At 43.6% G+C, this 26,710-nt stretch overlaps 1 protein-coding gene across 2 annotated transcripts in view; it reads right to left on the minus strand.

Moving 5' to 3' along the window:
* Window positions 1-13,440: 13,440 nt before the first annotated feature.
* Window positions 13,441-26,710, minus strand: part of NIPAL2 (NIPA like domain containing 2) — a 77,981-nt gene continuing 64,711 nt past the window's right edge. For both annotated transcript variants that reach the window (XM_061171661.1, XM_061171660.1), the window contains 5 exons: window positions 22,787-22,922; window positions 20,781-20,869; window positions 16,837-16,900; window positions 15,624-15,718; window positions 13,441-14,270 (listed from right to left, as the gene is read on the minus strand). In XM_061171661.1, coding sequence (XP_061027644.1) covers window positions 14,158-14,270; window positions 15,624-15,718; window positions 16,837-16,900; window positions 20,781-20,869; window positions 22,787-22,922 — 497 coding nt within the window. In that variant the 3' untranslated portion in view covers window positions 13,441-14,157. The remainder of the gene's footprint in view (window positions 14,271-15,623; window positions 15,719-16,836; window positions 16,901-20,780; window positions 20,870-22,786; window positions 22,923-26,710) is intronic.

The following is a 26,710-nucleotide window of genomic DNA, read 5'->3' on the forward strand; positions in this document are numbered from 1 at the left end:
GAAATGATGAGAGAGAATGGATGGCTCTTGGTGTTTAAGCGTCTAAGTTTTAGAGTGATTTGTTATGTAGCATTAGCTAACTAATACAGACAGGACTCAAAGGGTAGAATTTCAGACATTAAGACCCTTCCTAAAACTGAGCTGCCCACTCTTGGAGCAGCCATGGCTGACGCCATGTGGTCTGGGAGCATTTTAAAATCACCTTGCTGCCACATGTGCTTCATATTGTTGCCCCACTGCTAGCCCTCCCCTTCACGGCCTCGGTGTTGCTCTGCGCTCCCCACGCCTGGGTGTTGCCAGCATTCCTTGGTGGCTGCTCCAGTGCTCAGCACTGCTAGCACGTCGGCTCTGCTTGCTGTCAGCATTCTGCCCCCCACCTGCCCCAGGCCAGCTGGTTTGGGTGAGGAACACAAGGCAGCAGATGACTTTCCTCCTGAGTCCCTCAGAGTCTCCATCATGGGCCACGACTCTTTTGGAATAAAGGACTGAGATCAACGGGATTTTCTGCCTGGAATCTGGAGGGCAGGGCTGCAAACGCTGACATATTTTTAAACATCTTACAAGAGAAATGAGTTTGTGCTGCTCCTAAGGTGTTCTAAGCAAAAGAACCTACCCAACCAGACAGCCAGGGCCTTGGGGCAGGGACCATGTGACATTTCTCCCTTTCTCTCTTTTGTTCATTTGTTCATTCATTCCTTCAACAATGACTTGTAAGTCCTAAGCACTGGTGAGCTGGCAGGAACAAGACAGACAGTAACCCCTGCCCTCAGGGAGCTTACATTCTGGCTGGGGAAGTGGACAATAGCCAAAATAAGTAAAATAGACTCTGTTGAATATTTGCTAACAAGAGGTTCTGTGAGCGAAATGCAAGGAGAGGAGGGGAGAGCAAGTCAGGAGGTGGCTGCAGTTTCCGTCGGCGAGTCAGGAGGGTATCACCGAGCAGGTGACATCGGGTAAAGGCCTGTGGGAGGTGAGGGCTGAGTCCGGTGATTCCAAGGGGAGGAATGTCCTAGGCAGAGGAGCAGTCAGTGCAGGGGCCCTGAAGTGCAAGCGTCAGGGGTTTTCAAGAGACAGCAAGTGGCCTGTATGGCTGGAGCAGCGTGAACAAGCAGGGGAGTCGTGGGGACAGGCCACGGAGGCAGGGGGAGGGCACGCACTGCGGCCCTTACCCTGAGCAGCCCGGGGAAGGGGACGGGCTGGGGTCTCGAGCACCGGAGCCTTTTACTGCAGAGGCCCCCTGCCTGAGTTTGCTTCCCCTCATGTCCCTGGTGGATCTAAAGCTCCAGTCCCCATCTGCTCAGGCAGGGCCTTCAACTCCTCCCTCCCAAGGGGACATCAGGTGAATATATACACCAGGCCCTTAGCCAGGGTCGCAGGTGCACGGGTCCTGTCCCGGACACGCACTCCCCGAGGGCCACTTGGAGGAGCCTCACCACTGGTCTGTTGCTGCAGCCCCACGTGGGAGCACCATGTGGCGGCCGCTGAGTCCGCGTAACCCTGGGAGCTGGAGAAACACAGGATCCATGCAGGCAAGGGAGAGAGGCCACCCGCCTTTGTCAGTGACAACTTTGGCAACTCTGTGCACAAGCCACGCTGCCGTGGGACCCAGGTAACCTAGTCTCCCGACCCAGCAGCGTTCCCGGGGCTCGGCGCTCACCTATCTGAGCGTCATAGCCAGAAGCCAGGACCTGCTCACTCTTATCCTTCTTTTGCCCAGCGTGAACTCCGTCCTCCTTCTCAATACAAAAAGTCCTGGATTCTGGTGGGGTGGAGGTGATGGAGTGCTGTCAACACCCGCAGCATCCGAGGGCCAGCTGGCCAGATGCCCCGGGATCTCTCCCTTGGCCATTGGCGTTACTGCCCTCTGAGATCCTGTCCATTCTCTTTCCTCTTGTCACACTGCATGTCCCCATGACTGGTTTGCACCTCTTGGAAGGTGGCTACTGGGTCCTGTTCTCCTCTGTAGGTCCTTGTTTCTTCAGCGCCTACCAGTGTTTTGGGCCCTGGTGGACCTTCAATTTAATGTTTAATCTTGGAGTCACGTAATAGGTGCTTGGTCACTTCTGGATATAGCCGGAGACAAATTTGTCGGATCATCTTCGACACACTGGGTGTTCTCTTTGTGTGCTTGTGGTTTGCACATTATACATGTCGTGTGGATGCCGATGACAACATGGTCTCCATGTCCCTTTCCTAAGCAATTTTCAAGCTGGGCTGTTATCCTTGTGGCTCTGGTCTCCTTGCTGTTGTTTTCTTCTTTAGTCCTCAGATCTCATCTGAGGTAAATCTTCAAGCCCTCCACCCATCCCTGAGCTGGTCTATGACTCACCAAGTCCCATCCTTGAGAACAAACAGGCTGTCCCAGCTCTCCCGTCTCCGCCCTCCACGACCCAGCGCTCTCTCTCCAGCGATGACGGACCTTTACTGCAGCGATGGGTCGGGGTTTGGTCCTGAGTTGGCGACGTTATTAAAAACAGATTTAGTAATGTTCAAAACAGTGAGTCCCCCTGTCCAGTACTGGTTCATCATAGTCATAAAGCTAAACAGGACGATTAGGCGTCAACCGATCTCTGCTTTTAAAAGGCATGACCACACCTATGTCATTCCAGAGAGAAGGAATTATCTTTTACTTGTTATTTTTTAAAGCCCTCCAGAGAGAGCTGAGCCTCCTGCAGAAAAGCACTCCAGTGACACAGTGTTCCCTAGGCCACGCTGAGCTGAGTGTGCAAGCGATGTGCAAACTCCGGGGTTTCTGCAACCATGCCTGTCCCCACCACTCGCCCTCCGCCCCCTTTTGCAGGCACAGGGTCTGCGACAAGGCAGCAGCCGAGAGCAGAGAACAGAGAAGGGGGGGAGCAGCTGGGCGTGTGAAAAGGCTGCAGGCTTTGGTGCCTGGATTCAATGCCACCTACAATTGACTTGCTCTGTGACCTGAGGCGAGGCTGATTAGAATCCCTGAGACTCAGTCCCCTCATCTGTGACTGGGCTAGTGATAACTGGTACTTTGCAATGCTGTGAGGCTGGAAGTAATATACGTGAAGTGCCTCGTCCCATAGTAGCTGCTCCACAAATGCCTACTAGTATTGGGGATAGAGAAAAACGATGCCTGGGTGAGGCAGTGGAGACATTTGGAATTTGCGGTCTGCATGGACACACTTCAGTCAGGGGTGAATCCTCCTGGGAGTCTCCACTGCTCACAGCATGGGGCTCCCAGGGAAATCCTGAGGCTGCCTGCTGAGCTGGAAGGGGTGCTGGTCCCATGGGCATCCTGGGTACTTCCAGCTGACTGGCCAGTTCATCCTTGCCCCAGGTTGTGGAGGTCATGGGCCCACATCTGTGGGTTCTGTGGGGGGGTGATACACGTTGCCTGACTTGATGAGAAGCAACCTGTCGCTGGGCTGTTGGTTTCCATGGCAGCACAGGGACGAGCAGCCAAGCAACCAGGCAGTTATGCTTGAAAAAAAAAAAAAAAAAGCATGATTTGGGAACCTAGGGACTGTCATTGCTCTGTGTATGCAAAATACAGAGATTCAATTATGAAACAGATGTTTATTCAGAATCTACCACATACCAGGCACATGGGATATATCAGTGAGCATAACAGAGATCCCTGTTCTTAAGGAGCTCACAATGTAGCAGGTAGGGGTGGAGAGGCAGACAGTGAGCAATAAGCATGAGAAATACATACGTTGTAGAGTGTTTTAGGAGGTGAGCCATGATATGAAGAGAAAGAGGTATGGGGAACTAAGAGTGCTGGGTGGAGGTGGGGTGGGTTGCAATATGAAATAAGGTGGTCAGAGTAGGCCTCCTTAAGGAGGTAACATCTGAGCAAAGACTTAGGTTTCAGGAATTAGCCTGGCAGAGAGACAGCAACATGTGCAAAGGCCCTGAGGCAGGAGTGTGCAGGGGGGGATCAAGGAGTAGGGAGGACGCAGGAGGGGGCCCTTGGAGCAGAGAGGTTGTGGACATCAGACCACATCAGGTCATCTGACTTGGGCTTTTCTACTGAATGGTCAGTTAGAAGTCTATGGTGATGATCCAGTGGGAGATGATGGTGGAGGCAGTGGAGGTAGAGATGAGTCCAGTGAATAAAGAGTTGCAGTTGAATACGAGAAATGGGACGGCACACAGATGACTGTGACTCAAAGTGGAATAACCCGAGAGTTGCCACACACACAAATCAAAATCAAATCAAATCAAATATAGAAGGGATTCTAAGGAGGGAAGGAGCACATCTGGCTGATAAAATCATAAAAGGCTTCAAATATTAAGGATGGGCTTTGAAGGATGGATAGATTCCATCTGGGAGCAGGACCGGGAGGGCAATGAGGGCAGGCGTTGCATCTGGGCAAAGCATGAAGGTGGGAAAGGTAGGGACAGAATCAGGCCTTTTTCCATCTATCCTTCCTCTCCTGCCTTCCCCGGCCCACCCCAGAGCAAGCACAGAGCACGCAGGGCAGCAGAGTGAGTGGAGACAACCGGGCTGACTAGTGGGGAAGCTGGGTTGGTATTTCGGGTGGGAAGTAGGGAGGATCTAAAGCAAGGGCTGCGGCTGGGGGTCTGGGGAGACGGGGAAGGTGGGATGCTGACTGTCGAGGGACTGGCTATCGGCCAAGGTTGGAGTCGAAGATGGCCCTGAGGCCCAACCGGGAGTAGGGGGCACAGGGGTGCCACTCAAAGGAGTAGTTGGTGAGAAAAGAGGAGACGAGAGAGGCAAAGGCTTTGCCTTTGAACACACTGACAGCAAGATGTCTGGGGGGCAGTGGTCAGGCAGGGGCTGAAATGCGAGTCAAGGAGTTGTGACCACACTTGGCTCTCCGTTGATTTGCACTGATCTGTTTGTTGGGGGCTCTCAGGATCAGTGGAGAGACTGCAGGATCAGGCTGGGAAAAGAGGCAGGGTCCAAGTGAAACCACATGGCTGGACCTACGGCCAAGGTCAGGCTTCTGGCAAATGCTGGATGGCGTCGCTGGCGCCTTTACAACTAGATGTTGGTTGCTGCCCCTGCTGGTGGCAAAAGAATATCGATTCCCCAATCACAGCACGCGGGGCACATGCAGGGGGCTGGGGCGACAAGAGTCCCTGTGTCAGTTTGCTAGGGCTGCCGTAACAAAGGACCACTAGGGGCATTAAGTCAGAAATGTATTGTCTCATAGTTCTGGAGTCTAGAAGTCCAAGGTCAAGATGTGGGCAGAGTTGGCTGCCTCTGAGGGCCGTGAGGGAGCCTTTGTTGCATGCCTCTCGCCCAGCTCCTGGTAGCCTCAGGCGTTCATTCCTAGACTTGCAGATGGCTGTCTTCTCCCTGTGTCTTCACACTGTCTTCCCTCTGTGCGTCTCTTTGTGTCTAAATTTCCTGTTTTTATAAGGACATCAGTCATACTGGATCAGGGCCCACGCTAATAACCTCATTTTTAACTCGACTACCTCCGTCAAGACCCTATTTCCAAATAAAGTCCCATTCTGAGGTAGCGGGGCTTAGGACTTGGATGTATCTTTTGGGGGGGGGGGCACAATTCAGCCCATGACAGTCCCCTGCAGTAGCATGTTGGTTTGGCTTTTTGTAACTTCAATTCACTTCTCAAGAACAGGATGGTTTTCATCCTGATGGTTTTAGGAAGATATTTGTGTAATTGTCAATTTTTAAATTATGGAAATTAAATAAATCTGCTTTGCTGTTTCAATCATTCATAAGAATCAGTTAACAAGCTTCGGTTTGCTCTCAGCAATTTCTGTTGATAGGTTGGAGATTCAATGCACTGCTTGCAGAGTGTCCCTGGCCGTGGGATAAATGTTTTTTCCATTATTAACTTTATGGTTGTGGTGCAAAAATCAGTCAGGACAGTGGGGCTGTTCTCACTGCTTTTGGACGGAGAAAACATGTTCAGCAAGTGGGCTGCATCAAGGGGCCAAATACCAATTTACAGCAGAGACCCGTCACCCCAGGCCCACCCGGGGGTGGCTGCTTCACCAGTCAGACCTTCTCCCCACGCGTATTTTCTCCCCCCATGGTTTCCAGAAAAGACTCAAGTCGCACATGTGTTCGGCCTGACGTCTGGGGGCTTCTGCTCCATCCATCTGGATGAGCTTTTCCGGTCTGGTCACCTGCGCCTTTGCTGTTGACTCCACTGTCTCGGGAGCATTCTTCTGAAGGAGGATGTAGGGCCTTGGTGGTGCCAGATCTCAAGTCCCCTCTTTCTGCCGTCCCTTTACATGTGTCATATGCTCTTTCTTCCACATCTTCCCTCTGGGCCCAGCAGGCCAGGGATAAAGAGCTCTGCTTTATAAACAGGAAAATGGGGCATCAGAGGCAGACAAGCACCCAGCAATTGGCATCCCTCTAAACAGGGAGAGAAAAGGGAGATTTGGGAATGGACCGGGCACCCCCCCCAAATAAACATACCTGCAACTAAAGGAAGGGAAATGGAAACAGGGGAGGAAAAAACTCCTCAATTTCAGTGTTCTTTGGAGGGGCCTCCATGCCCAGATGTCCAGCGGGGCCCCTGGCCAGGGCTGAGAGCAGCAGTGCTGAGTAAACAGGAAACGCCAGGAATCTATTTTAATTTGGTGCTGTCTTTACTTTCCCTCGTTTCAGTGGAAAATGAGTCTGCATTCCACAGACTTCTGAGTGCCCAACAAATAGAAGCGGAGACAGTGCCAAGGCTAAGGTTCCTCTGCGCTGGTTTGGAGCCGGTTCTCCTTTGCGGAGACCTTGGAAGGCTCGGCCCGGCAGGAAGCAGGTGGTTTGCTTTAGAGAAGACCCGCGGGAGGCAGCGGAGAGCTCCTGCACCCGTGACAGATTTCTGTCCTCTCTGCAGCAGCCTGCTTCCCATCAGTCGCTGACAAGGTTCAGCCCCGCTCCTGGCCAGACACCAGTCTCCGGGGCTGACAGCGGAGGCGGCCACGCCACAGGGAGAGGATGGCTGTGGCCGCAAGTTCTGTGAGGACACCCAAACTGTTCCTGGAGGCCGAGCGAACTTGGCCTAGGGGTGCGGCCAGATATGGGGCTGCGGTGGGCTGGGGGGGGCTGGGCGGTGCTGGGCAGGGGGCGGGTGGTGCATTGCGGGGTTTTGCCCTAAGGCCCACCTGCTCAGATCTGCAGGCCCTGGTGACAGAGTCGAGGAATGAGGTATTTAAAGGGCTCTTTCGTGGTTGAGCTCCCTGGTTTTTTCCCTGTCTGTGTGACTGGGGGTGACTGATCTCTCTCTCCACATTGAGACGGCTTCACGTGTGTCTCCAGCTCCCCACGGCATCCCTTTCTTCAGCCCCTCTCTCACTCAGCAGATGCCTCGGACATCCTTAAATCACCACATTTCAGGATTACTACACCTTTAAAAAAACAACAAGGGGAGCTTCCCTGGGGGTGCAGTGGTTAAGAATCCGCCTGCCAATGCAGGGGACATGGGTTCGAGCCCTGGTCTGGGAAGATCCCACATGCCGCGGAGCAACTAAGCCCATGCGCCACAACTACTGAGCCTGCGCTCTAGAGCCTGCGAGCCACAACTACTGAGCCCATGTGCTACAACTACTGAAGCCCGTGTGCCTAGAGCCCATGCTCTGCAACGAGAAGCCACCGCAGTGAGAAGCCCGTGCACCGCAACGAAGAGCAGCCCCCGCTCCTGGCAACTAGAGAAAAGCCCGCGCGCAGCAACGAAGACCCAATGCAGCCAAAAATAAATAAATAAAAACAAAAACAAAAAACAAGGTTATGATGTCATCAAGCCTGGGATCTACCAGGGACTTCAGGTCATTTTCTTGGGCCCACCTTCTTCCGCCTCCTGTCTGAAGACTCCCATTGAACGGGTCTGCATTATAATTTGAATACTCGAAAGAATGTCCTGTGGGTTTTCATGAAGCGTTTCTCCAGTGGGCTCATCCTTTCCCTTTCTGTGCCAGCAGCCCCATCTAACGCATGTCTTTTGGAAACCCAATGAGCCCTGGGAAAGTCAGGTTCTGGTGGTGGCCGGGCACAGACATGCTCTGCAGCCAGCTGGGAAGGGCTTGGCTGGTGTGTAAGTGTGCTCACGTGCGGAGGTGAGCCTCAACACACCTGGGCCTTCCCGACACAGGCCTGGGACTTGGCTCTCTCTTGGTCAGCCCCTCTTGAGTCTCTGCTTCTCTTGCAGGATCTGCTTACTTGCCTTCCTCTGCTAGCAGATTTGGCTCTTAGCTCTTTTACTCCATGATTCCCTCTCCCCTATAACTTTAATTTACTAATAACCGGGGCTTGCTCATGGCCCTTAGCTGTCATTCTACCTTCACACCTTTCTAGGGAGTCTTCCAGCTTCAGCTCCCACTCCTAACTCCTTGGCTCTCTCCACGTCTCCCAATTCAGGTTCTGGAGGGCGCGGCTCTGGTTGACCCAGCTCATCCTCCTCTGGGCACAGCTTTTGTGCCCCCAGGCCATCTCAGTGGTCACTGTCTAGCCTACGACCCTGCTGCACTTGGTCATTTCTCATAGGACCTGATGTGCCACAAATGCAAAACTTGAATTCGATCATTATTTCTTGAATGTTTATTATGCCATCTGATATCACTCGTGAATGACTAAGAAAGATACAGGGGAAATGTCTTAAAATTCTGATAGGTGAGCTTTTGAAAAGACACCGATGATGTCCTTAGGTCCACCCCACACCCCCAGAAGTGAAGCTAATGCCATCAATTTACCTCCCAAATCAAGTCCAAATTCTCGAGTCTCTATCAGAGCTGGCCACTCAAGGCCTTCTTAGCTGCCTTTCTAGTCCTATCGATCTGTCTTCCTCTTCATGTGACCCGCGTTCCAGATGTTTCCCAAGCTTGCTTTGAGCTATTCAGCTTCTATTTTGCTCACAGGTTTCCTCTAATGTCCAAATTCTACATGTGCTTCAAAGGCCAGCTCAATACCTGTGTTCCTTTCCTGTGGTTGTCCCAACAAATTACCAGTGGGTGGCTTAAAACAACATAAGTGTATTCTCTCACAGTTCTAGAGGCCAGAGCTGAAGTCAAAGTGTCAGCAGGGCTGCGCTCCCTTCAAAGGCTCCAGGGGAGAATCCTTCCTCACCTCTTCCGGTTTCTGGAGGCTCTAAGCGTTCCTTGGCTTGTGGCTTCAGGCTGTACGCTCTCTGTCTCTGTCTTCATGTGGCCTTCTCCTTTGGGTGTTTGTGTCTTTTCTGTTTCTTACAAGGATCCTCGTCTTTAGATTTAGGGACCACCCAGGTAATCTGGGATGGTATCATCTCAAAATTCTTAATTTCATTACATCTGCAAAGATCCTTTTCCCAAATAATCTCACATTCATAGGTTCTAGGAGTTAGGAGGTGGACATATCTTTTCGGGGTTGGGGGCCCCATTTGATCCACGACAATCCCCAGTTCCCTTGAAGACTGTCACCTAGCCAAAAGTGACCCTTCTCCCTTTTGGGCTCCCATGCCCTTTATTCAAGACTCTTAAGGCCCTTTGACATTCTACTGTGCAGTTTAGATATTTTGGTACTAGTGGTAAGAGTGTGGGTTGCAGAGGCGTCCTGGGTTCAAATCCCAGCTCTGCCACCTGCCAGCTGAATGGCACTTGTCAAGTTATCTAACTCCTCTTGCCAGGGTCAGGACGCAGTGAGGCGCCTGGGGTACACAATTTAAGGGGGCCCTTATTCACAGGGCCTGCAAGTGCAGGGTTGGCCCTCTCTCTACCCTGAGGGTGAGATTCCCATGAGCTTCCTTACATTTTGTGCCCTAGGTGCCTCTCTTGTCTTACCCTAGTCCCTGCCCTGCCTCTTGCCCTGGTTTTTAAATCTGTAAAGTAGAGATAGTGACCTCCCTGAGAGAGAGAGATTATAAGGACTAAATGAATGGCAGAAGTAAAAGACTTACACAGTAAGGGCTCAACAGATGAAAGCTATCGGTTCTCTGACCAGACAGTAAGTTCCTGAAGAGCTAGTCTTCATGTCTAATTTATTTTTTTATTTCTAATAACTTTAAACATATTACATTGAAAATAGTATGTGATCAATTATGTTTGAGTACATTAATGCGTATTTGCTGTTTGAGGCATGTGGTAATTGGGTTAGTGTCTATAACCAGGCAGGCAATTCAAGCTTCAAGTCCCTAGATCAAAAGTTCCTGAACTGATTCATTTCCTTTAGTCTAGCGTTTAGAAGATTTAGGTGAGGTGCTTTGGACAGAAGGAGTAGAGCCCAAGCCTCAGAAAATTTTCGAGGCTGGTTTTCAAATTAGAACCATGAAGGATGAGGCTCCAAAAGCAGGATGCGTGCATGCTGGAAGGATTAGCTTGCGTCTGGATAGCAGCAGCTCAAATGTGCAAAGTGGCTTGTGTCCATGCATGCTGGTCCTTCAGGAATGGATGGGCTCCTTCTCCGTTATGCCTTTGCCAGCTCCCTGGGAAGCAGATTCTTTCCTGGAACACGGAGACTATCTTGCATCTTGCCTGGAACTCTGTGAAACTCCAGCTGCGTGCACCCCAAAACACCACATTTATTTGATATTGGGATTGATATTCCTCTTTTACATTGCGGTTGGGACTCATTAACTCTCAATAAGGACCGACACTGAAGGCGGAGTTTCCTCCCTTTGTAGCAAAAAAAAAAAAAAAAAAAAAAAAAATGTTTCCTTGGATGGGCCACAGCTCCTGTAACTGATTTGCTCTCCTGGCACAGGACAGCATGTTGTGTGGTACCCTGAGGCTGGTGAGAAAGGGGAGAGACTCAAGAATTCCTGGGTGGGAAGGTTCTTCCCTGCATTCACCACAATTACTAAAACACTACATTTAATAGCCCAAGACTGGTCTATATTTGCATGGAAACCACATATATGTGGAATTTTATTTTTTTACTTCAAGATGGTCATAATAAGAGCCAGACGGTTGATGAGTCTAACAATTAGAAGCAGCTTCTAAATTCCCCACACAGTCATGTTGGGTTCAATTCTGAGATCTTGTTCTAAAAGTTCAAACTGTGTGGTGTTTATCTAGCAACCTCACTAAAGCACTCATATTGGCTGGTGCCAGACATTTGCATTAGGTTTGCAGTTGCCCAGTTCAAGGACTGCTCTATAACCAGCCTTGGAATTTAAATAAAGCAGTCTGGAAGGGTGTTGGAAAGGTTCGTTTTAATAACTGGTTATAGTTGCGTCCATAATATCACTATTAAGTTGGCGAGCAGGAGGCAGCCTTCGGTGTGGCCGAGTGTATATAGTCACCACCCCTGGACGAGCTGTGTGCTTTGAAACAAGGCGTATAAAGGGGTTCTTGGCTTCAGGAACTTGGCTCAATGCTTCTATCCATTTGAGCCACGTGCACCATTGCACCTGCTTCTGCTGGAGCCAGACTTACACATTATCACCATTATTCTTCAATAGCACTGAAATTGCACTAATCTATGAAATCTGTCTCTTCCCTTTCTTTCTCTGCCACAAACTTGAATCTCCAGGAGCTTGTGGGAATGGGTTGGGGGGTTGAAAACTACATTCTGGAATCACTGCTTGAGACATGTTTTTATTATATTTTTTTCAAGTGATTCTGGTGACGAAAGTAGTATAGTTAACAGGGCAAGCAAACACTTAAACTGATAACAATCAGATGGTAAGGACCTCTGCTTTAATCTGCTACATGAGCAGTAACTGCTACTCATTTCTGAGGCAATTATCCACTTAAGAGTGTGGGATTGGAGAGGCCCTTCCGATACAGTCAGTGGTGCTCATAAAAGAACCGCTACCTTCAAGAGAGAAGAATTTGGGCACCAATGATGAACTCATTGCTTTCATTTGTATCTTACATAAGCCACAAGATCCTAATGTAAATATCAAGACATGGCTAACGCTCCCATTGTATCCAGTTTGTTTTTTAAACTCTTGAACGCCCAAGAAATAAGGAAGAAGCAGCACGGCAAGGGCAGAGGAGTCTAGACCATGGGTTGGAACGCTATAGCCCACCAACTGGCCACCTCCTTCTGTAAATAAAATTTTACTGACACCAGCCACGCTCATTTGTTTATATACTGTCTATGGCTGCTTTCATGCTACAATGGCAGAGTTGAGTGGTTGCCACAGACACCGTATGGCCAGCAAACCCCAAAATATTTACTCTCTGTGTCGTTACAGGAAGAGTTTGCAGACCCCCCTGGTCTAGACAGTCAGATGAGTCAAGTGTTGGCTAAAGGTCCCCAACTCACAATGCCAAGAGAAGGACAGGGTTGGCTTTGGTTGTTGTCGTGCAGTGTGTAATTTAAAAAATCTTTACAAGTCAGTACAACTAAATCTCCTACTCACCTTACTTTGGAGACACAATATGGAAAGTAAAATTAGGTCTGAATATATTTTATGTTACCTAAACTCCTGAAGCATTGCTGAACTGTGCAAATGTGCATGTCAATGTCATTTCTTACAACTTTTAAAAGATGCAAATGTTGGCGACCACTAAAGTACTGGCATTATGCTTGTCTCTGTGCAAAATTCTACAACGTGCAAAACCACGTGCTATAGCTATAAATATAGTCCCACTTCAAGTAAAACTCTTCTGTCTAATTATTTTCCAAATCTTTGAAACCAGTTTTAAGAGTCACCAGAAATCTGTAGTTAAGACACATTTCTTAGCTGAGCCTTCCAATGCCAACATGTTGGACCAAGTTCAGTAAAACATGCCATAAATTATATGACTACGTTATTTGAATTAATGGGACACTTTCCACAATGGCAGGAATTGTTACCAGGAGTTCAAAAGCCAGACATGGGCTCTAGGTTATTATTCATACATTGGTGATGGATTTGAATCTCACCTTTGTGGCCCGGTTTGGTTGGTCTGGTCAGGAATGCAGGTCATGACAAAGAACAAAGATAAAAGACCCAAAGCAGTTAAGACTATAGTTTCAATAGTTCTGAGTTAAACAACCAAACAAATGCAAGACAACTGGCTGGAATAATATTGGACTGGCCTGTCAGAAGTGATCTGAGGTTTCTGATATGTCATTAAGGATGGGGCTTATTATTTGGTGTTGGTGATAATGAAAGCTAGCTCTTTTCTTCTCATTTAAATATTAGGAGATCATAAATAATAACAGATATGATTATGGACTCTACCTGCAAACGTATCTTAGTAGCTATGTCACTATGGTAGCGGAAGAGCCATTCAGGGTATGGTAGCACCTGGGTCTCCTCCCTAGACTTAGGTTGGACCGCCTGGCCGTGTTCTATGTCTACAGATTTAAAAAGGCTGAAATCCAGTTCTCTAATCATAACTGTTCTTTTACCTAGAAGAATTGTATTCTAAAGCTTGAAGTAATGCCTTGAGGAAGAAACAGAGTGTTAGTGAAAATATCACTAAGAATTTAAATATGATTTTTGAGACGTGTTAAAAGTTAAAACATAAAAACCCACTTGATAAATTATAAGATCTAAACAAATAAAGGCATAGTATATGAAGTTTGTCTTCAGTTTCAATTCAAGTATAATAGGATCATACAGCTGAAGAAAACGTCACCATTCTATTACATTTTTATTTAAAAAGTTGGTACTAATTCTTAAATTTTTCCTTTCTTAAGCTTAAAAAAGTCCACCAGTCAAGGTCTTTTGGTTTTGGTATACCCCATCATAGAATGGGGTATAAATTCTAATTTTAAAGACACCCTTAATTTTCAAAGGATATTTGTGATAGGGCTAGTTTTCAGAAAAGATGATTCACCACTCAATTTGGGAATAGGAAGGTGAAATGTTTTGGGGGAGGTTCATAAAAGATGTCTTAGGAAGAATGAATGCTCTCAAACCTTTGGTTTAGGAGCGAGGTGGTGGGGCTAAAGTGTCCCTTTAAAGCAAAGCAACTGATCTTGCAAGCTGTATGGGAAAAGCAACCGATGTGTTCTGCAGCCAAATCGTGGACGCACATTTTTGTGTGACATTCCTGCTTGGGCAGCCAGGCTCTAATTAAGATCTAGCCAGTTCGATGATCACTAGGGAGAGGTCCAGGGTGTGGGGAACACTTCAAATCACATTCCATGAAAACATTAGAGTGTCAAAGCTTAGGAAGGCCCTGATAGTCCATAGACATGGAGGTGGGGTAAAGGACTAAACAAATGGGAGCACATGTCAGCATAAAATAGCTGCTGACACAAATTGAACATGTGCAATTTTTTAAAAGGTGGTATCGAATAACAGGCCAGCAGCCATCCCTCTCGGCATTTCAGACCTCTTTCTTCTCTCCACTTGGGCTCTTTGTGGAGTCACTTCCATCAGGCAAAGTTCCATAGGATAAGCCATTTGAATCTGGTTGTATTTTGTCCAACATTTGTTTCCCTGTGGAGATAATAATCACAAAGAATCTTTTGAGCTCTTACAGAAGAATAAGTCTTAATAATTTCTCCTCTATCTAGGCCACATTTTATTCTCTTTAAAAGATACTAGGTGGTCACCCTCTAAATAGAAGAGATAAACGTCAAGGAAGAAAGGCCCACGGAACTCCACGCCCCTTGATGTGCGATCACTGCTGTCCACATGACCGAGCTGTCTCCCACCCAGGGTCTACCATGCTGAGCACGGAAATCAGGTTGGATCAGTCAGGAGATTAACATGAAGCATGCACTCATCTCCAAACCTCTCTCCCCAGTGTTCTGTCTCCTTGTCCATGTTTAGTCTAACGCATATAACAACAGAGAAAAACAGTCTTTCATAGTGGCTTCTAAAGCTGTTACTGATCCTATGTATGGGGCTGTGTGAAACGAAAAATAGACTTAAGAAGAAGTAAACTTTATTTCCTACCAAAGAACCCCTAACCATACAAGGCATCTCTAACACACACCCTTGCCACGAATGCCAATTCTTGCACTGAGTGCTCTTAGCTGCTAAGATGGCTCGAATGGGAAAGAGAACACAGAACTCATAGGGCCATATTTTCTCAGTCGTAGGGATGAGGCTTTAATGCTTTTTGCTTCAAAGGCTTGGTCCTAGCAGAATGGTGGAGGAAGCTGTGAGAACATCACTGCTTCTTGTCTAGAAACCTATAGGTCACCCCAGATCCCTAGCAAAACTGGAGATTGTTGGGGGTGGTGAGCAGGGGAGGGGGTGAGGACACTGCAGCCCACTTCCTTTGTTCTGGATGTGGCTTGTGTTGTGCACGTGACAGAAGCTAGTCATTCTCAGTGAGAGTGGAGAACTGGGACAGCGATGCATCCGCTCTGGATGAGTGAGGTAAGGGAGAGGGGAAGAAGCTCACGTTCAGGTGATCGAGAAGGATGTCTCTCTTGGCCCTACAGTGTACAGGCCACCTCCGTCTGAGCACCTGACTTTCTGGCCTTAGATGTTCCCTCAAAGGCTCTCCAAGCAACAAGGGTCTGTTCTTGCCTCTCCCACTCCTTTCCCTACCCTTTTCCAATTTAAAGAAACCTCAAAAGGAAATCTGCAACATCACCCAAATCAAGAAGACAGGATCAGTTCTTTTCTAACCCCAGCGTTCTGTGCAAAGCCGATATTCAAATAAATGATTATTAACATTTACAGTTAAACTATCACCTCTGGTTTCATCATGAATGTACATGTTTTTGAGGGTAAGAATTATGTTTTATATTAATTTAACACCCCAAATCATACCAGCAATGATTAATTTATAAGGATAAAATTTTCTATTCTAAATTAAGGAATACACAGTTTTACCAGGGACATGTCCAAAATCAATGTAAGACTGTGGCAGATGTTCCTTTTCTCGATTTCTTGTGACCAAAACCACACCAAGGAATGACAGAAAACACCTGTGAGAATAATGGTGATAAAGAACACAAGATCACTGAAAGAACTCACAGTGTTAAATAACTGAATTCCATATTCTACACGATAACATACATTCCACCGGTTTTATTCTTTCTGTTTCTCATGGTAAGCTGCCTAGAACTTGTCTTAATTGCTGCAGCCAATAATATTTGTCCCCAGAACCAAGACCTGGGCAGCTTCCAATAAGTCTCTGCTTCAGGTTTTTACCATCTGGAGGCTAATTTAGGCTCTAAACCCTTTGGGTAGACACTAGGTCTCATTTTCTATCCATGCATGCCCAGACTCATTACTGGCATGCAACACGAGCAAAAAAATAATTTATTCTTTAATTTTCTAAGAAATTTTGTTGTCCTTGGCCATAAGAATAGTCATAGTTTCCAGATCCCAGAAGTTTAGCCTCGCCCAAAAATCTTATGAAATTGAATTCTCAAGATAGATGATTTTCTACACTGAAAATAGTCTGGGCTCAAGTTTGCGTAACAGTGGTCATGCAGGATACCACATCAAGAAGCAACTAAGCATTCATAGAGTGCCAGCTGGAACCAATGGAAGAATTGATACATTGGCAATATTCTGTCAAAGTTCTGCTCTCTGTTTGCCAGAATGCCAGCAGTGACTGTCCTCCAAATCTCTAGGCAGGGTTAAAGCTGGGCACCCAGACACAAGAGAGGGATGGCACCAATCTGATGTTATTAGGTCCAAAGGTAGGGATCTGCCCCAGTCTTGGCCTTTTGTTCTAGGTGATCCTAGAGGCATCTGTGGTTCCCTGATTGAGATCTAACCTAGGGGTTCCCAAGGGTGGGGTAGGTCTGATAGAGTATAAAAATGTGGAGTAGCTATAAGGGCCAGTGGATTTACCTTGACTTTGGCTGGAACAGAAAATCCCCAATGTTTCAGAACCCTCAGAGAGATACTTAAATCACAAAGACACTGAGCCCTGGGTAGGGTGTTAAGTTGAAAAATATGTTTCTTTTAGGAGCTCGGGGAACTGATGTTTCTTATATAATTTTCCAATTTTCTATGCCTCAGGTACAATGCCAAAAATCTCACATAAAAGTAATAGGATTTCGCATACCTTACTTCTGAGACATTTACTCACCCAAAAAGATATATAAATATAGTGAGAAAAGCTGCACCAAGGAATTCCTGATAAAATATGATACCTACCATAGAAATAGAAGATAACATTAATTTTAGGGTAAGAATATTTACAATAGCTACATATTGTTTTTCAAATTAATATATTATTTTTTCTAAGTATAGTTACCCTTAAAATGCACATCCTGTAGTTTAAAAATATTTGCATGCCATACTAACATTTTCAGTGATCCCAAAAGAACACAGATTTGTAGACTTTATATAATGTAAGTATCATTATTAAAAAATCAGCACCATTAACATAACTTTTGCCAACAGAAATTTCTTATCCAGTCCAAGATTTGTCCCACTGGCACGTGCAAGAAAACAAAACTCGAGTGATATTTCCCACCTACAGTTTTAAGCCAGGGGTCAGCAAGCCTGACCTGCGCATCTGGGTGGACTCTGGGCCTTTGACACGGCGCTCGCACTTCAGGCCAGCTGCTCCCCATGCTGTCAGTCTTGGCAACACCCTGCGGTTTGTGGGTCTGGCACATGCTCATTCAGGCACTGGAGGATGCTGATCTGCTACCCCAGCTCCATTTCTCCCCGCCAACCCCCTCTCCCATCTCCTTCATCTGGTCTTTCCTTCTGGGTGAAGGGAAATGTGGATGTGTCCTTTACTCCGATGAGCTTTTCTTCTCTCCTTGTTAGTCTCAATGATTTCCTCTTGGCCTATTGTCCCAAAGCCTTCTTAGAGTTTTTACTGAATAAGTTATCTTTAAATTATATATTACTTGGAATCAAATTTGTGTGTGTGTGGTATTAGCCTTGCTACCCTGTTGACAAGTATTTATTGAGAGTCCTAAGTGCCAGCCACTGCTTAGGTGCTGCAGATACCACAGGGAATAAGACAGGGGCTTTCTCAGTCTCAAGTCTATCTCCTCACCTAGAGGATAAACTTCCTACAGGAATAAGCCATGTCCCATTCTGATGAATATTTGTTGAATGAATCAACACTTCTGAAGCATTCTTCCATGTTATTACACATTTCCTTGTGATCATTTTAATGTTTTCTTGTTGTTCTGAGCTGGTGCCCCATAATATTCATTTCTTGAAGGACATTTTAAATTGTTTCAAATGTTTTGCTTTTGTAAAGTGTCAATAAACTTCTCTACATATTTTTTCCCCAGTATTTTAGGATTTTTTTGTTGTTGTCGCTTTAAGAGGAATTTCTGTTAAAACAGAGCAAAAACTAAAAAAAGTGTAGTAAAATACACATAACATAAAATTTACCATCCTAAACATTTTAAAGTTTACAGTGCAGTTGTGTTAAGTATACAGTCATCACTCGGTATCCACAGGATTTGGTTGTAGGACCCCTCCGTGGATACCAAAATCCGAGGATGCTCAAGTCCCTTATATAAAATGGCATAATATTTGCATATAACCTACACACATACTCCACAAATACTTTAAATCATCTCTAGATTATTTATAATACCTAATACAGCATAAATGCTATGTGAATAGTTGCTACCATGCGGCATATTAAATTTTTGCTTTTTGGAACTTTCTGGAATTTTTTTGGGGGAGGGGATATTTTCTATCCACTGTTGGTTATATCCACAGATGCAGAACTGTTGATATAGAGGGCCAACTATATTCATATTGTTGTGCAACCAATCTTCAGAACTTTTTATCTTGTAAAACTGAAACTCTATACCCATTAAATAACTCCCCATTTCTGCCTCCCCCCAGCCCCTGGCAATCACCACTCTACTTTCCATTTCTGTAAGTTTGACTACTCTGGATACCTCATATAAGTGGAATCATACAGTATTTGTCCTTTTGTGACTGGCTTGTTTTACTTAGCATAATGTCCTTAAGGTTCATCCATGTTGTAGCATGTATCAAAAATTCTTTCCTTTTTTATGGCTGAATAATATTCCATTGTATGTATACACCACATATTCTTTATCCATTCATCTGTCAATTTATGTTGCTTCTGACATTTGGCTACTGTGAATAATGCTGCTATGAACCTAGGTGTACAAATACCTGTTTGAGTCCCTGCTTTCAATTCTTTCGGACATATACCCAGAAGTAGAATTGCTGGATCATATGGTAATTCTATGCTTAATTTTTTGAGGAACTGCCATAGTGGCTACACCATTTTACATTCCCACTAACAGTGCACAAGTGTTCCAATTTCTTCATATACTTGCAAACACTTGTTATTTTATTTATTTATTTATTTATTTATTTATTTGCTAGTAGTCATCCTAATGGGTGTGAAGTGGTTTTGGTTTGCATTTTCCTAATGATTAGTGATGTTGAACATCTTTTCATGTGCTTGTTGGCCATTTGTACATCTTCTTTGAAGAAATGTCTTAATCAAGTCCTTTGCCCATTTTTTAATTGGGTTATTTGTTTTTTGTTTTTGAGTTGTAGGATCAAAGAGTAGAAACATTTTTAAGGCTCTTGATAAAAACTATGAAACTCAGTTCTAGGAGGGCGGTACCATGGTACCCAACTTCACGAGAGTGCCCGCAACACTTCAGCCTTGTCAGCATTGATTATTGAGATAAAAAGAGCAAAACAAAAGCTTTACTAATTTAGCAGGCAAAATATGGTATCTCATTTTCGTATTAAGCTATACTTTTTGATGGGGGCAAAGAGGAGAAGTAAGTCAAGAAGTTTCACCTCCATTCCACACTTGAGTAACATCAGGTGAACTATTATCACTCCCAGAAAGTTCCAGCTTCCCTGATTCATCAATTACTTGGTGTGCTAAGTATTCAGATCCAGCCCTGTTGGTCCTCCTATAAATCCTTCTTTTCAGGGGAACTACATGTTTTACACGTCTTTAGCACAGTCATCTTAATTATTATGCTGTACGTCATGCCTATAAATGTTTTTGGCCTTGCTCTTTTCCTTTTTCAATATTTCTAGGGCACACAAGTGTACAATCTTTTGTTACTTTCTTTTGTCAACAAGCATAAAATGCTAAAAAAAATTAGATGTTTTCAGATATAATCTTTCTCTTTAAAAGTAAGTTTCAATTTTGGGAAACAGAAAATGCATTAATTACATTTAAAAATTGCCCACTGGCAGTCACCGTTTGCCATGAAATAAAAAAGATGTGTCCATTAGGCAACAGATAACACCTAATTACCTCCATAATACAGAAACTTTGCATTGGGAAATGAAGTCCCAATATGACAAGGTAGTAAATACATCTAATAAGCCAATGAACAGTACCAAACTTACAAATGATATACCTGAATCTACTGTATTTTTGTTTGGACCAAGTTTCAAATTTATACTTTTTTAACACTATTGTGTCTGACATATTTAAAAATTTTTCCACAGGAAGAAAAGAACTACAATGGTAGAAAAATAGAGGCCAGAACAGCAAAGGTAGTAGTTTCTATTCTCATCTGTCTGGCCTTCCCTGGAACACTGGATTCACTTTTGGACCCCTCTCTCTGATGCAGGTGGTGAGGACCAGGGAGGGAAGAGTTCATCGAACTGGGGATGTTTGGTCCAGAGACAGGACACAAGAGGACCTGTGCTTTGATTATCAGAAGGGCTGGCAAGGAGAGGGCTCCAGAAAGCAGAACTAAGATGAGCATCTTGAATTCACAGGGAGGCTTATTTCAGTTCCAATACAGGGGAATACTTTCTAATAATTAGAGCTCTCCAAATTACTAGAGTGATTCAAACCAGGACTGAACTGTCTCAGGGGACAGAGAGCATTGGGGAACATTCACACAAAGTAGAATAACCTCTCCTAGAGGATGTTATGGAGGAAGTTCAGACACTGGGTGGTAGCTAGGAGGATGTGGGCTATACATTCCTTATAACCAAAATATTCCTTGATTTTCTCATCACTCTGAGGGAGACTTCATTTATGCTTGTTATGGGGATAGAATCACCTAAGCATAGAAAGCCAAAACTCACCTGCAATAATGGCACTGATTGTAAAGAAAGTATGGTTAATGGGCACCACCGTCGCTGTATTGTAGAGTTTTGTGGCTTGATTCAGGAGCCTAGAGCAGAAGGCACTTACTGAAGCTCTGTCTTTGAGAGACGCTCAACAATAAGTTAACAATAACATCGAGAAATGCATGTTCTTTAGCTACAACTACAAAGGGAAAGGAAGTGCAGTAAAAGGGCATTTCCAATCAGCAGTCATAGCTTATATGCATCTGATGTATGAGATCAGATGTCAGGTTTTACGGTCTGTTTAAACCAACAACAGTAACAATGAAAAGCAATTAATCATATTTGGAGGCCACAGAAGTTTGAGTTGGAAGCGATTCAAGCTGCTGGACCAGTATCACACTGGGGCTGATTCATTAGGATAGACTTTAGAACCTGTTAAATATCATATCTGGGGAATGGTATAGCTATCCCTTGACATGCCACGTGCCAAGAAAGAAGATGGAGAAGTAAAGGAATGTTTAATGTTTCAAAAACAATGCTCAGCCCTCCAGCTGCAGAGCACATGTGGGAGCTTAGCTTCCCACTTTGGCCGCCAACATGGTTCAGGTTCCCACAACTGCACTGTGCAGCCCTGTCAGGGACTAGACCTTTTCTGAAGCAGTGCATTGCATTGACATCACCTGGGCACTTTAAAAAGCACTAGTGTTTAGGTCCTATTCTAGAGCAGTTGAAAAAAAAAATTTGTGAGTAGAGCCCAAGTGTTCCTCTATGTGTGTGTGTACATGCATGTACATACACACATTCATGTACACAGGCATGTAAGTATATATGTGCATGTATACATATATGTACAAACAAACCTCCTCAGGTAATGAATTGTAATGGGAAGCCAGGGCTGAGAACCATGGTTCTACAGTTCTAGTGTGGTCACGTAGTTCTAGTGTGAGAGGTGCAGGGACTGAAACAAGGGTGATAGGAATGTAGTTTACCTTCAGTTGTATCTGGCTTTTAAATTCATGAAGCAGAGTTTAAAGATAATGATGCTAATCACTAAATTCTGAAAGCTATTGTAACTGTACTGATTAATTCAGAACAGAGATGAAACAAAACAGTTTCATCTGTTTGAAACAAACAAAAGAAAGTTTGTTTATGACAAATGAAACAGTGACAGGACATTGGATTTCTCCTGTAACACACTCCTTGTAACAGGGTCCATATTCAACCCGTAACAATTAGACTTGACTTCTAGCACCTAAGGAAGGAACCACTCTCCTCCAAAATTTGGGCTTTGATTTCCTGGCTGGCACTGGGCTGGTGCTCCTGCATAGCATTTTGGGGTAAACAGAAAGCTTTCTGGTGGACTCAGGAGAACCTAGCAGCAAAGGCAAAACCATGATGTGAAATGGAGGGGAAGAGATTGGACCAGATGGAGGTGGGGGGAGAGAAGAGCAGAAATTAAAAATGTTCCATATCACCACTGTGAGGCCCCAAAAGAAATGTAAAACAATCATTCTGCAATCCCGTGGGTGCAAAGAAAATTCTGGCTAAAGATGCAAAGTTTTGGGGAAAGGATTTCCCTCCCGGCCAAACGTCTGGTTTTGTCCATCTCTGGGCAATTAATGAGTATGAGCTAAGAAATGAAGGTGAAGGGTTCATGTATTTCCTATATTTAGAATGAAATCCTGGATGTGGACCTGCCCCTTTGATTTATTGCTAATGACAACCTGTGTGCGATGGATATTAATTACAAGCAGAAGAGCATCAGGAAAGTATCAAAGTGCACTTAGCTGGATTATGGCCACACTTTAGAACTCACAAAACATGAAGGCAATGCTTTGTAAAAACTTATTATTGGATGTGAAGGATAAAGCCAGGGATATTGGCTGAGGATAAGCATAGACCCCTCACCCTCAGAAATCAGTTGCATCTAATTTTAATTATCATTTGAGGCCAATAAAGATGAATGCTCAGAGAAGCACAGGAATGTTGAAAGGGCAGTGAGTACGTAAGAGCTAACTTACTTGACTTGGAAAACACAAGATGCTATCATGATGATAAACATGATATAGAAGATGGGATAAGTTAGTTGCATTTTATCCGTCACAGAAAAAGTGATCATGCCTGAGACGGCTTTTACTGAAATGACAGTCAATGAGGCTGAAAAAGAAAACACAAAACACAAATAAAATACATATTTGAGATAGAATTACAAATAAATATCTTAACTTTACATGGTAGAGTAGTAAATACCCCTATTATGCTTTAAGAATGAAGACTGCCCTGAGAGGTGTAGGGTAGGTTGTGATGCCAGCCAAGCAGTAGTCCTGTTGTTCAAGCTGTGGGCTTTCCATTTGCTTAAATCAGCTAAAGATCTGTTGTGTGACTGAGTGCTTATCTTTGGAGCAAGATGCTTATTTTCCAGCCCTCACTGTTGAAAGGATGCTGTGGAGGTTATAATTACTAGTAGACGGGAAAGGAAGAAAACAATGAAGGGAGGAGATAAGAAAAGGCAGATTGCCCATGTGACATTAATGGGAAAATAACTATTAAACTATACGGAAAAAATTTAAAGCCAAATAGATGAGAAGACTGGAAAGTGAAAAGCAACTCACTCCGTGAGTTTACTAAGAGTTGTACTAAGTCTACATATGAGTCCTTTTGTTAGTAAACGCCTAGAAGTTTCATTAAAAATATTTTTTGACAAGGACGTTAATAGTAAGCAGGACAGAGCTGAGTATTCATTTCTCAGAGTCAACCATAAATCTAAGATTTACATAAGCAATGTCTGTTTATTTTCTATGCTAAGAGGAACTTATCCCTATGGGAACAAGTTTCTCATATGCTTCAAACAGCAATGAGGAAAAAGTGATTTGATAAGGTTATGTTAGTATGAAAGCAAGGAAGAATTTTCTGGAAACACAGTGTTTCTGTAGGAAGAAGAGAGTGTTTTCTTTTTGTCTTAGGTCTCTTGAAACTACCAGTGCATATAATTCCATAATTTAGTTGAAACCCACAGAAAGTTAAAAAATAATTTTTACATGAAATCAAATATCTGTAAGTCAAAGGCAGTGTGAAGAAGAAATACTATCTTTGATCTACTTGGTCGTAATGTATCTGAGCTTTATTCCTTTTAGCTTTTGAAAAGGATATATATATATATATATATATATATATATATATATATATATATATATATAATGTTTAAAATAGCAGGTGATGGCCAACTAGGAAAAGCCTAGTTTTCCAAAAACTAAAAATATACTTTGACTTGAAGGATACCAGGGCACACTTCCAAATTAGGCATTTTCTTTCTGTTAAAAGTCATAATTAACAGAGGAGACCAGGTGATAAATTCTAAAAACAAACTTCCAATCTGAACAAAGAGGCCCTTACAGCTGGGCCCTTCTTCACTTTAAATGTTTTTTGACTTGGTCATTTTACATATTTTCTATAGATTATGAAAATAGTCATATTTTAGCTAATCTAGAAATGTAAAATATCTATAGACATGTATGTCACTTGATGGTTTAAGTTTATAAGGTTAGCTCTTGAGGGACCTTGATTTCCTCCTAAACACTTGGCTTGAAATTAGAGCGCGATGTGGTGATGGGCTTGTGGTCTGAACAACCAGCTTTCCAAAAGAGATCATTAACGGAGAAAGAGTTGAACACACTATTCCCTTCGCCTCAGAACCTCAGGGTTGCAAAGGCCACCTAATTCACCCACCATCCGATGTTAAATTATACTTAAATACAAAACAAAAACAGAACTAGAATTCTTTATTAAACAGCTAAACCAACTATCAGTTGCTAGAGTTAATCACTCTATTTTCAAAGCATGCACAATCACCACCTGATTAATCACTGTTTCTTGTATTTCTAAGCTGGTGTTGAGTACTTCTAAATTTTTTTGAGGGTGAGGGTGGTTAATGAGGATGGGTGGGAATACTAAATTGTAGTGCAGTATCATTCTAATGCTGTAGATATAAAAGTAGAAAGTACTTACATATGCACAGAAAAAATGGCTAGAAGCAACTACATCAAGATACTATCAGTGGCTATCTCTAGGCAATGGGATTATGAATAAACTTTAAACTCATTTTTTTAAACTATAAAAAGTATGCATGCCCATTTACAAAAATTTGGAAAATGCAGAAAAGTCTGGAAAGAAAAATAAAAATCACCTGTAATCTCAACACTCATCTCCAAATCATTTTTAACATTTGAGACTCTTTGTAGTTATTTTTCTATCGCTAAGCACAAATATAACATGTGAATCATACAGTATATACTACTTAGGAACCAATTTCCTATCACCATTAAGTATTTTCTATGCCACTAATTATTCTTCTAAAGTATGATTTTTATTGGCTGGAGAGTAAGCCTTTGTATGAATGGGAATGCCTTTTGGGAATTCCTTACTCTTGGATATTTTGATTGTATCCATTTTTTTGGTATTAAAAATGAAACTGTGATGAATATCCTTGAATACAAATCTTTGTATATCATTCTGCCAATTTCTGCAGGAAAATCACCTAAAGGGCAATTACTGTGTTGACAGCCACTGTTCTTCTGAAATCTGTTGGTAAACTATCTTCTACAGAGGACCAGACACACTCGCATCATATCATGCTGCAGTGCTCAATTATATGAATTTTTATATTTTATATTAAAATATTTTATATTTTATAGTTTCTTGTTGTCTTTCTCTGTTTTCTTAATTCTCAGCAGTAGACATGTATTACTTTCATCATTATAACAGTACGATTTTTACCCAACATTAATTATGCTGACCCATGTTTAAAAGTCAGCCTTCTCAGTTTATTCCTAGTTCTTCCTCAGAACTGATTCTTGGGTTTATGTATCGATCCATTGCTTTTCTGCTTTCTATTTCATTAATTTTTGCCTTTATCTTTACTAATTGCTCCTTTCTGCTTGCCTCAGCTTTATTTCTGTGCTTCTTTCCCCTAACTTCTTGAGTTGAGTACTTAATTGACTTACATTTAAAGCAATGAATTTCCTTCTGAATACAGCATTAGGCATAAACTATAGGTTTAATATTAAGTGTTTTCATAATAATTTAAGAAATATATGCTGTAATGAAATCGTGGTTTCTGCTTTGGCCCAGCTGCAGTTTAACATTCCCAGGTGGTACGGTTTTAGTGGTTCTATTTTTGTTATTATTTTCTGTTTTTATTTTACTGTGATCTGAAAATGTGGTCTGTACTATTTCAACTTCCTGGAATTTATCAAAAATTTCTTTGTGGCCAATTATAAGATCAGCTTTTGTAAATGTTACACAGGAACTTGAAAGAAGATGTATTCTCTGCTTTCTGGATTTAGAGTTCAACATTAGAGCTGCCAGATCAAAATTAAGCATTCACTTTCTCTAATTTTACATATTTTCCTGTCTACTTATTTCCATGAGCTAAGAGAAGTCTCCTGCTCCTCTTATATTTATGCTAATGTAGTTTCTGAAATAGCTGCTGCCCAGTCTACTGAGGGCCCCTGTCCCCTGATGCCTCCTCCTTCCAAGCCCCAGTCCTACCCTGATTAGCAACTAAATACTAACAGGGGAGCCTCCAGGATCCTCTGTTGCATTTAGTGCTTCTGCCTTGATTTCAACTTAGATGGTAATATAATGACCTTCTGCTTTCTTTTACTTTCAATCTGAGTTACCTTGTTTAGAGGAAATTTATGTATGAAGTCAAAATATTTCACAACCAGCAGAGGCCAATCAGAAAGGGTGCTGTTTCAATAACGCTTATAGAGCTGAACGAGAGGAAACTGGCGGAATCCAATTTCAGAATCTTTTTCAAAATCAATACGGGAATTTTTCTGAAGTCCAATTTGGAAATCTTTCATTTTTACTTGGTAAACTTACCCCATTTATATTTATGATCAAAGCTGATATGTATGGTCTTAATTCTGTTATCTTACTTTCCT

The sequence above is a fragment of the Eubalaena glacialis genome, chromosome 17 (assembly GCF_028564815.1).
Source record: "Eubalaena glacialis isolate mEubGla1 chromosome 17, mEubGla1.1.hap2.+ XY, whole genome shotgun sequence".
Classification (NCBI taxonomy): domain Eukaryota; kingdom Metazoa; phylum Chordata; class Mammalia; order Artiodactyla; family Balaenidae; genus Eubalaena; species Eubalaena glacialis.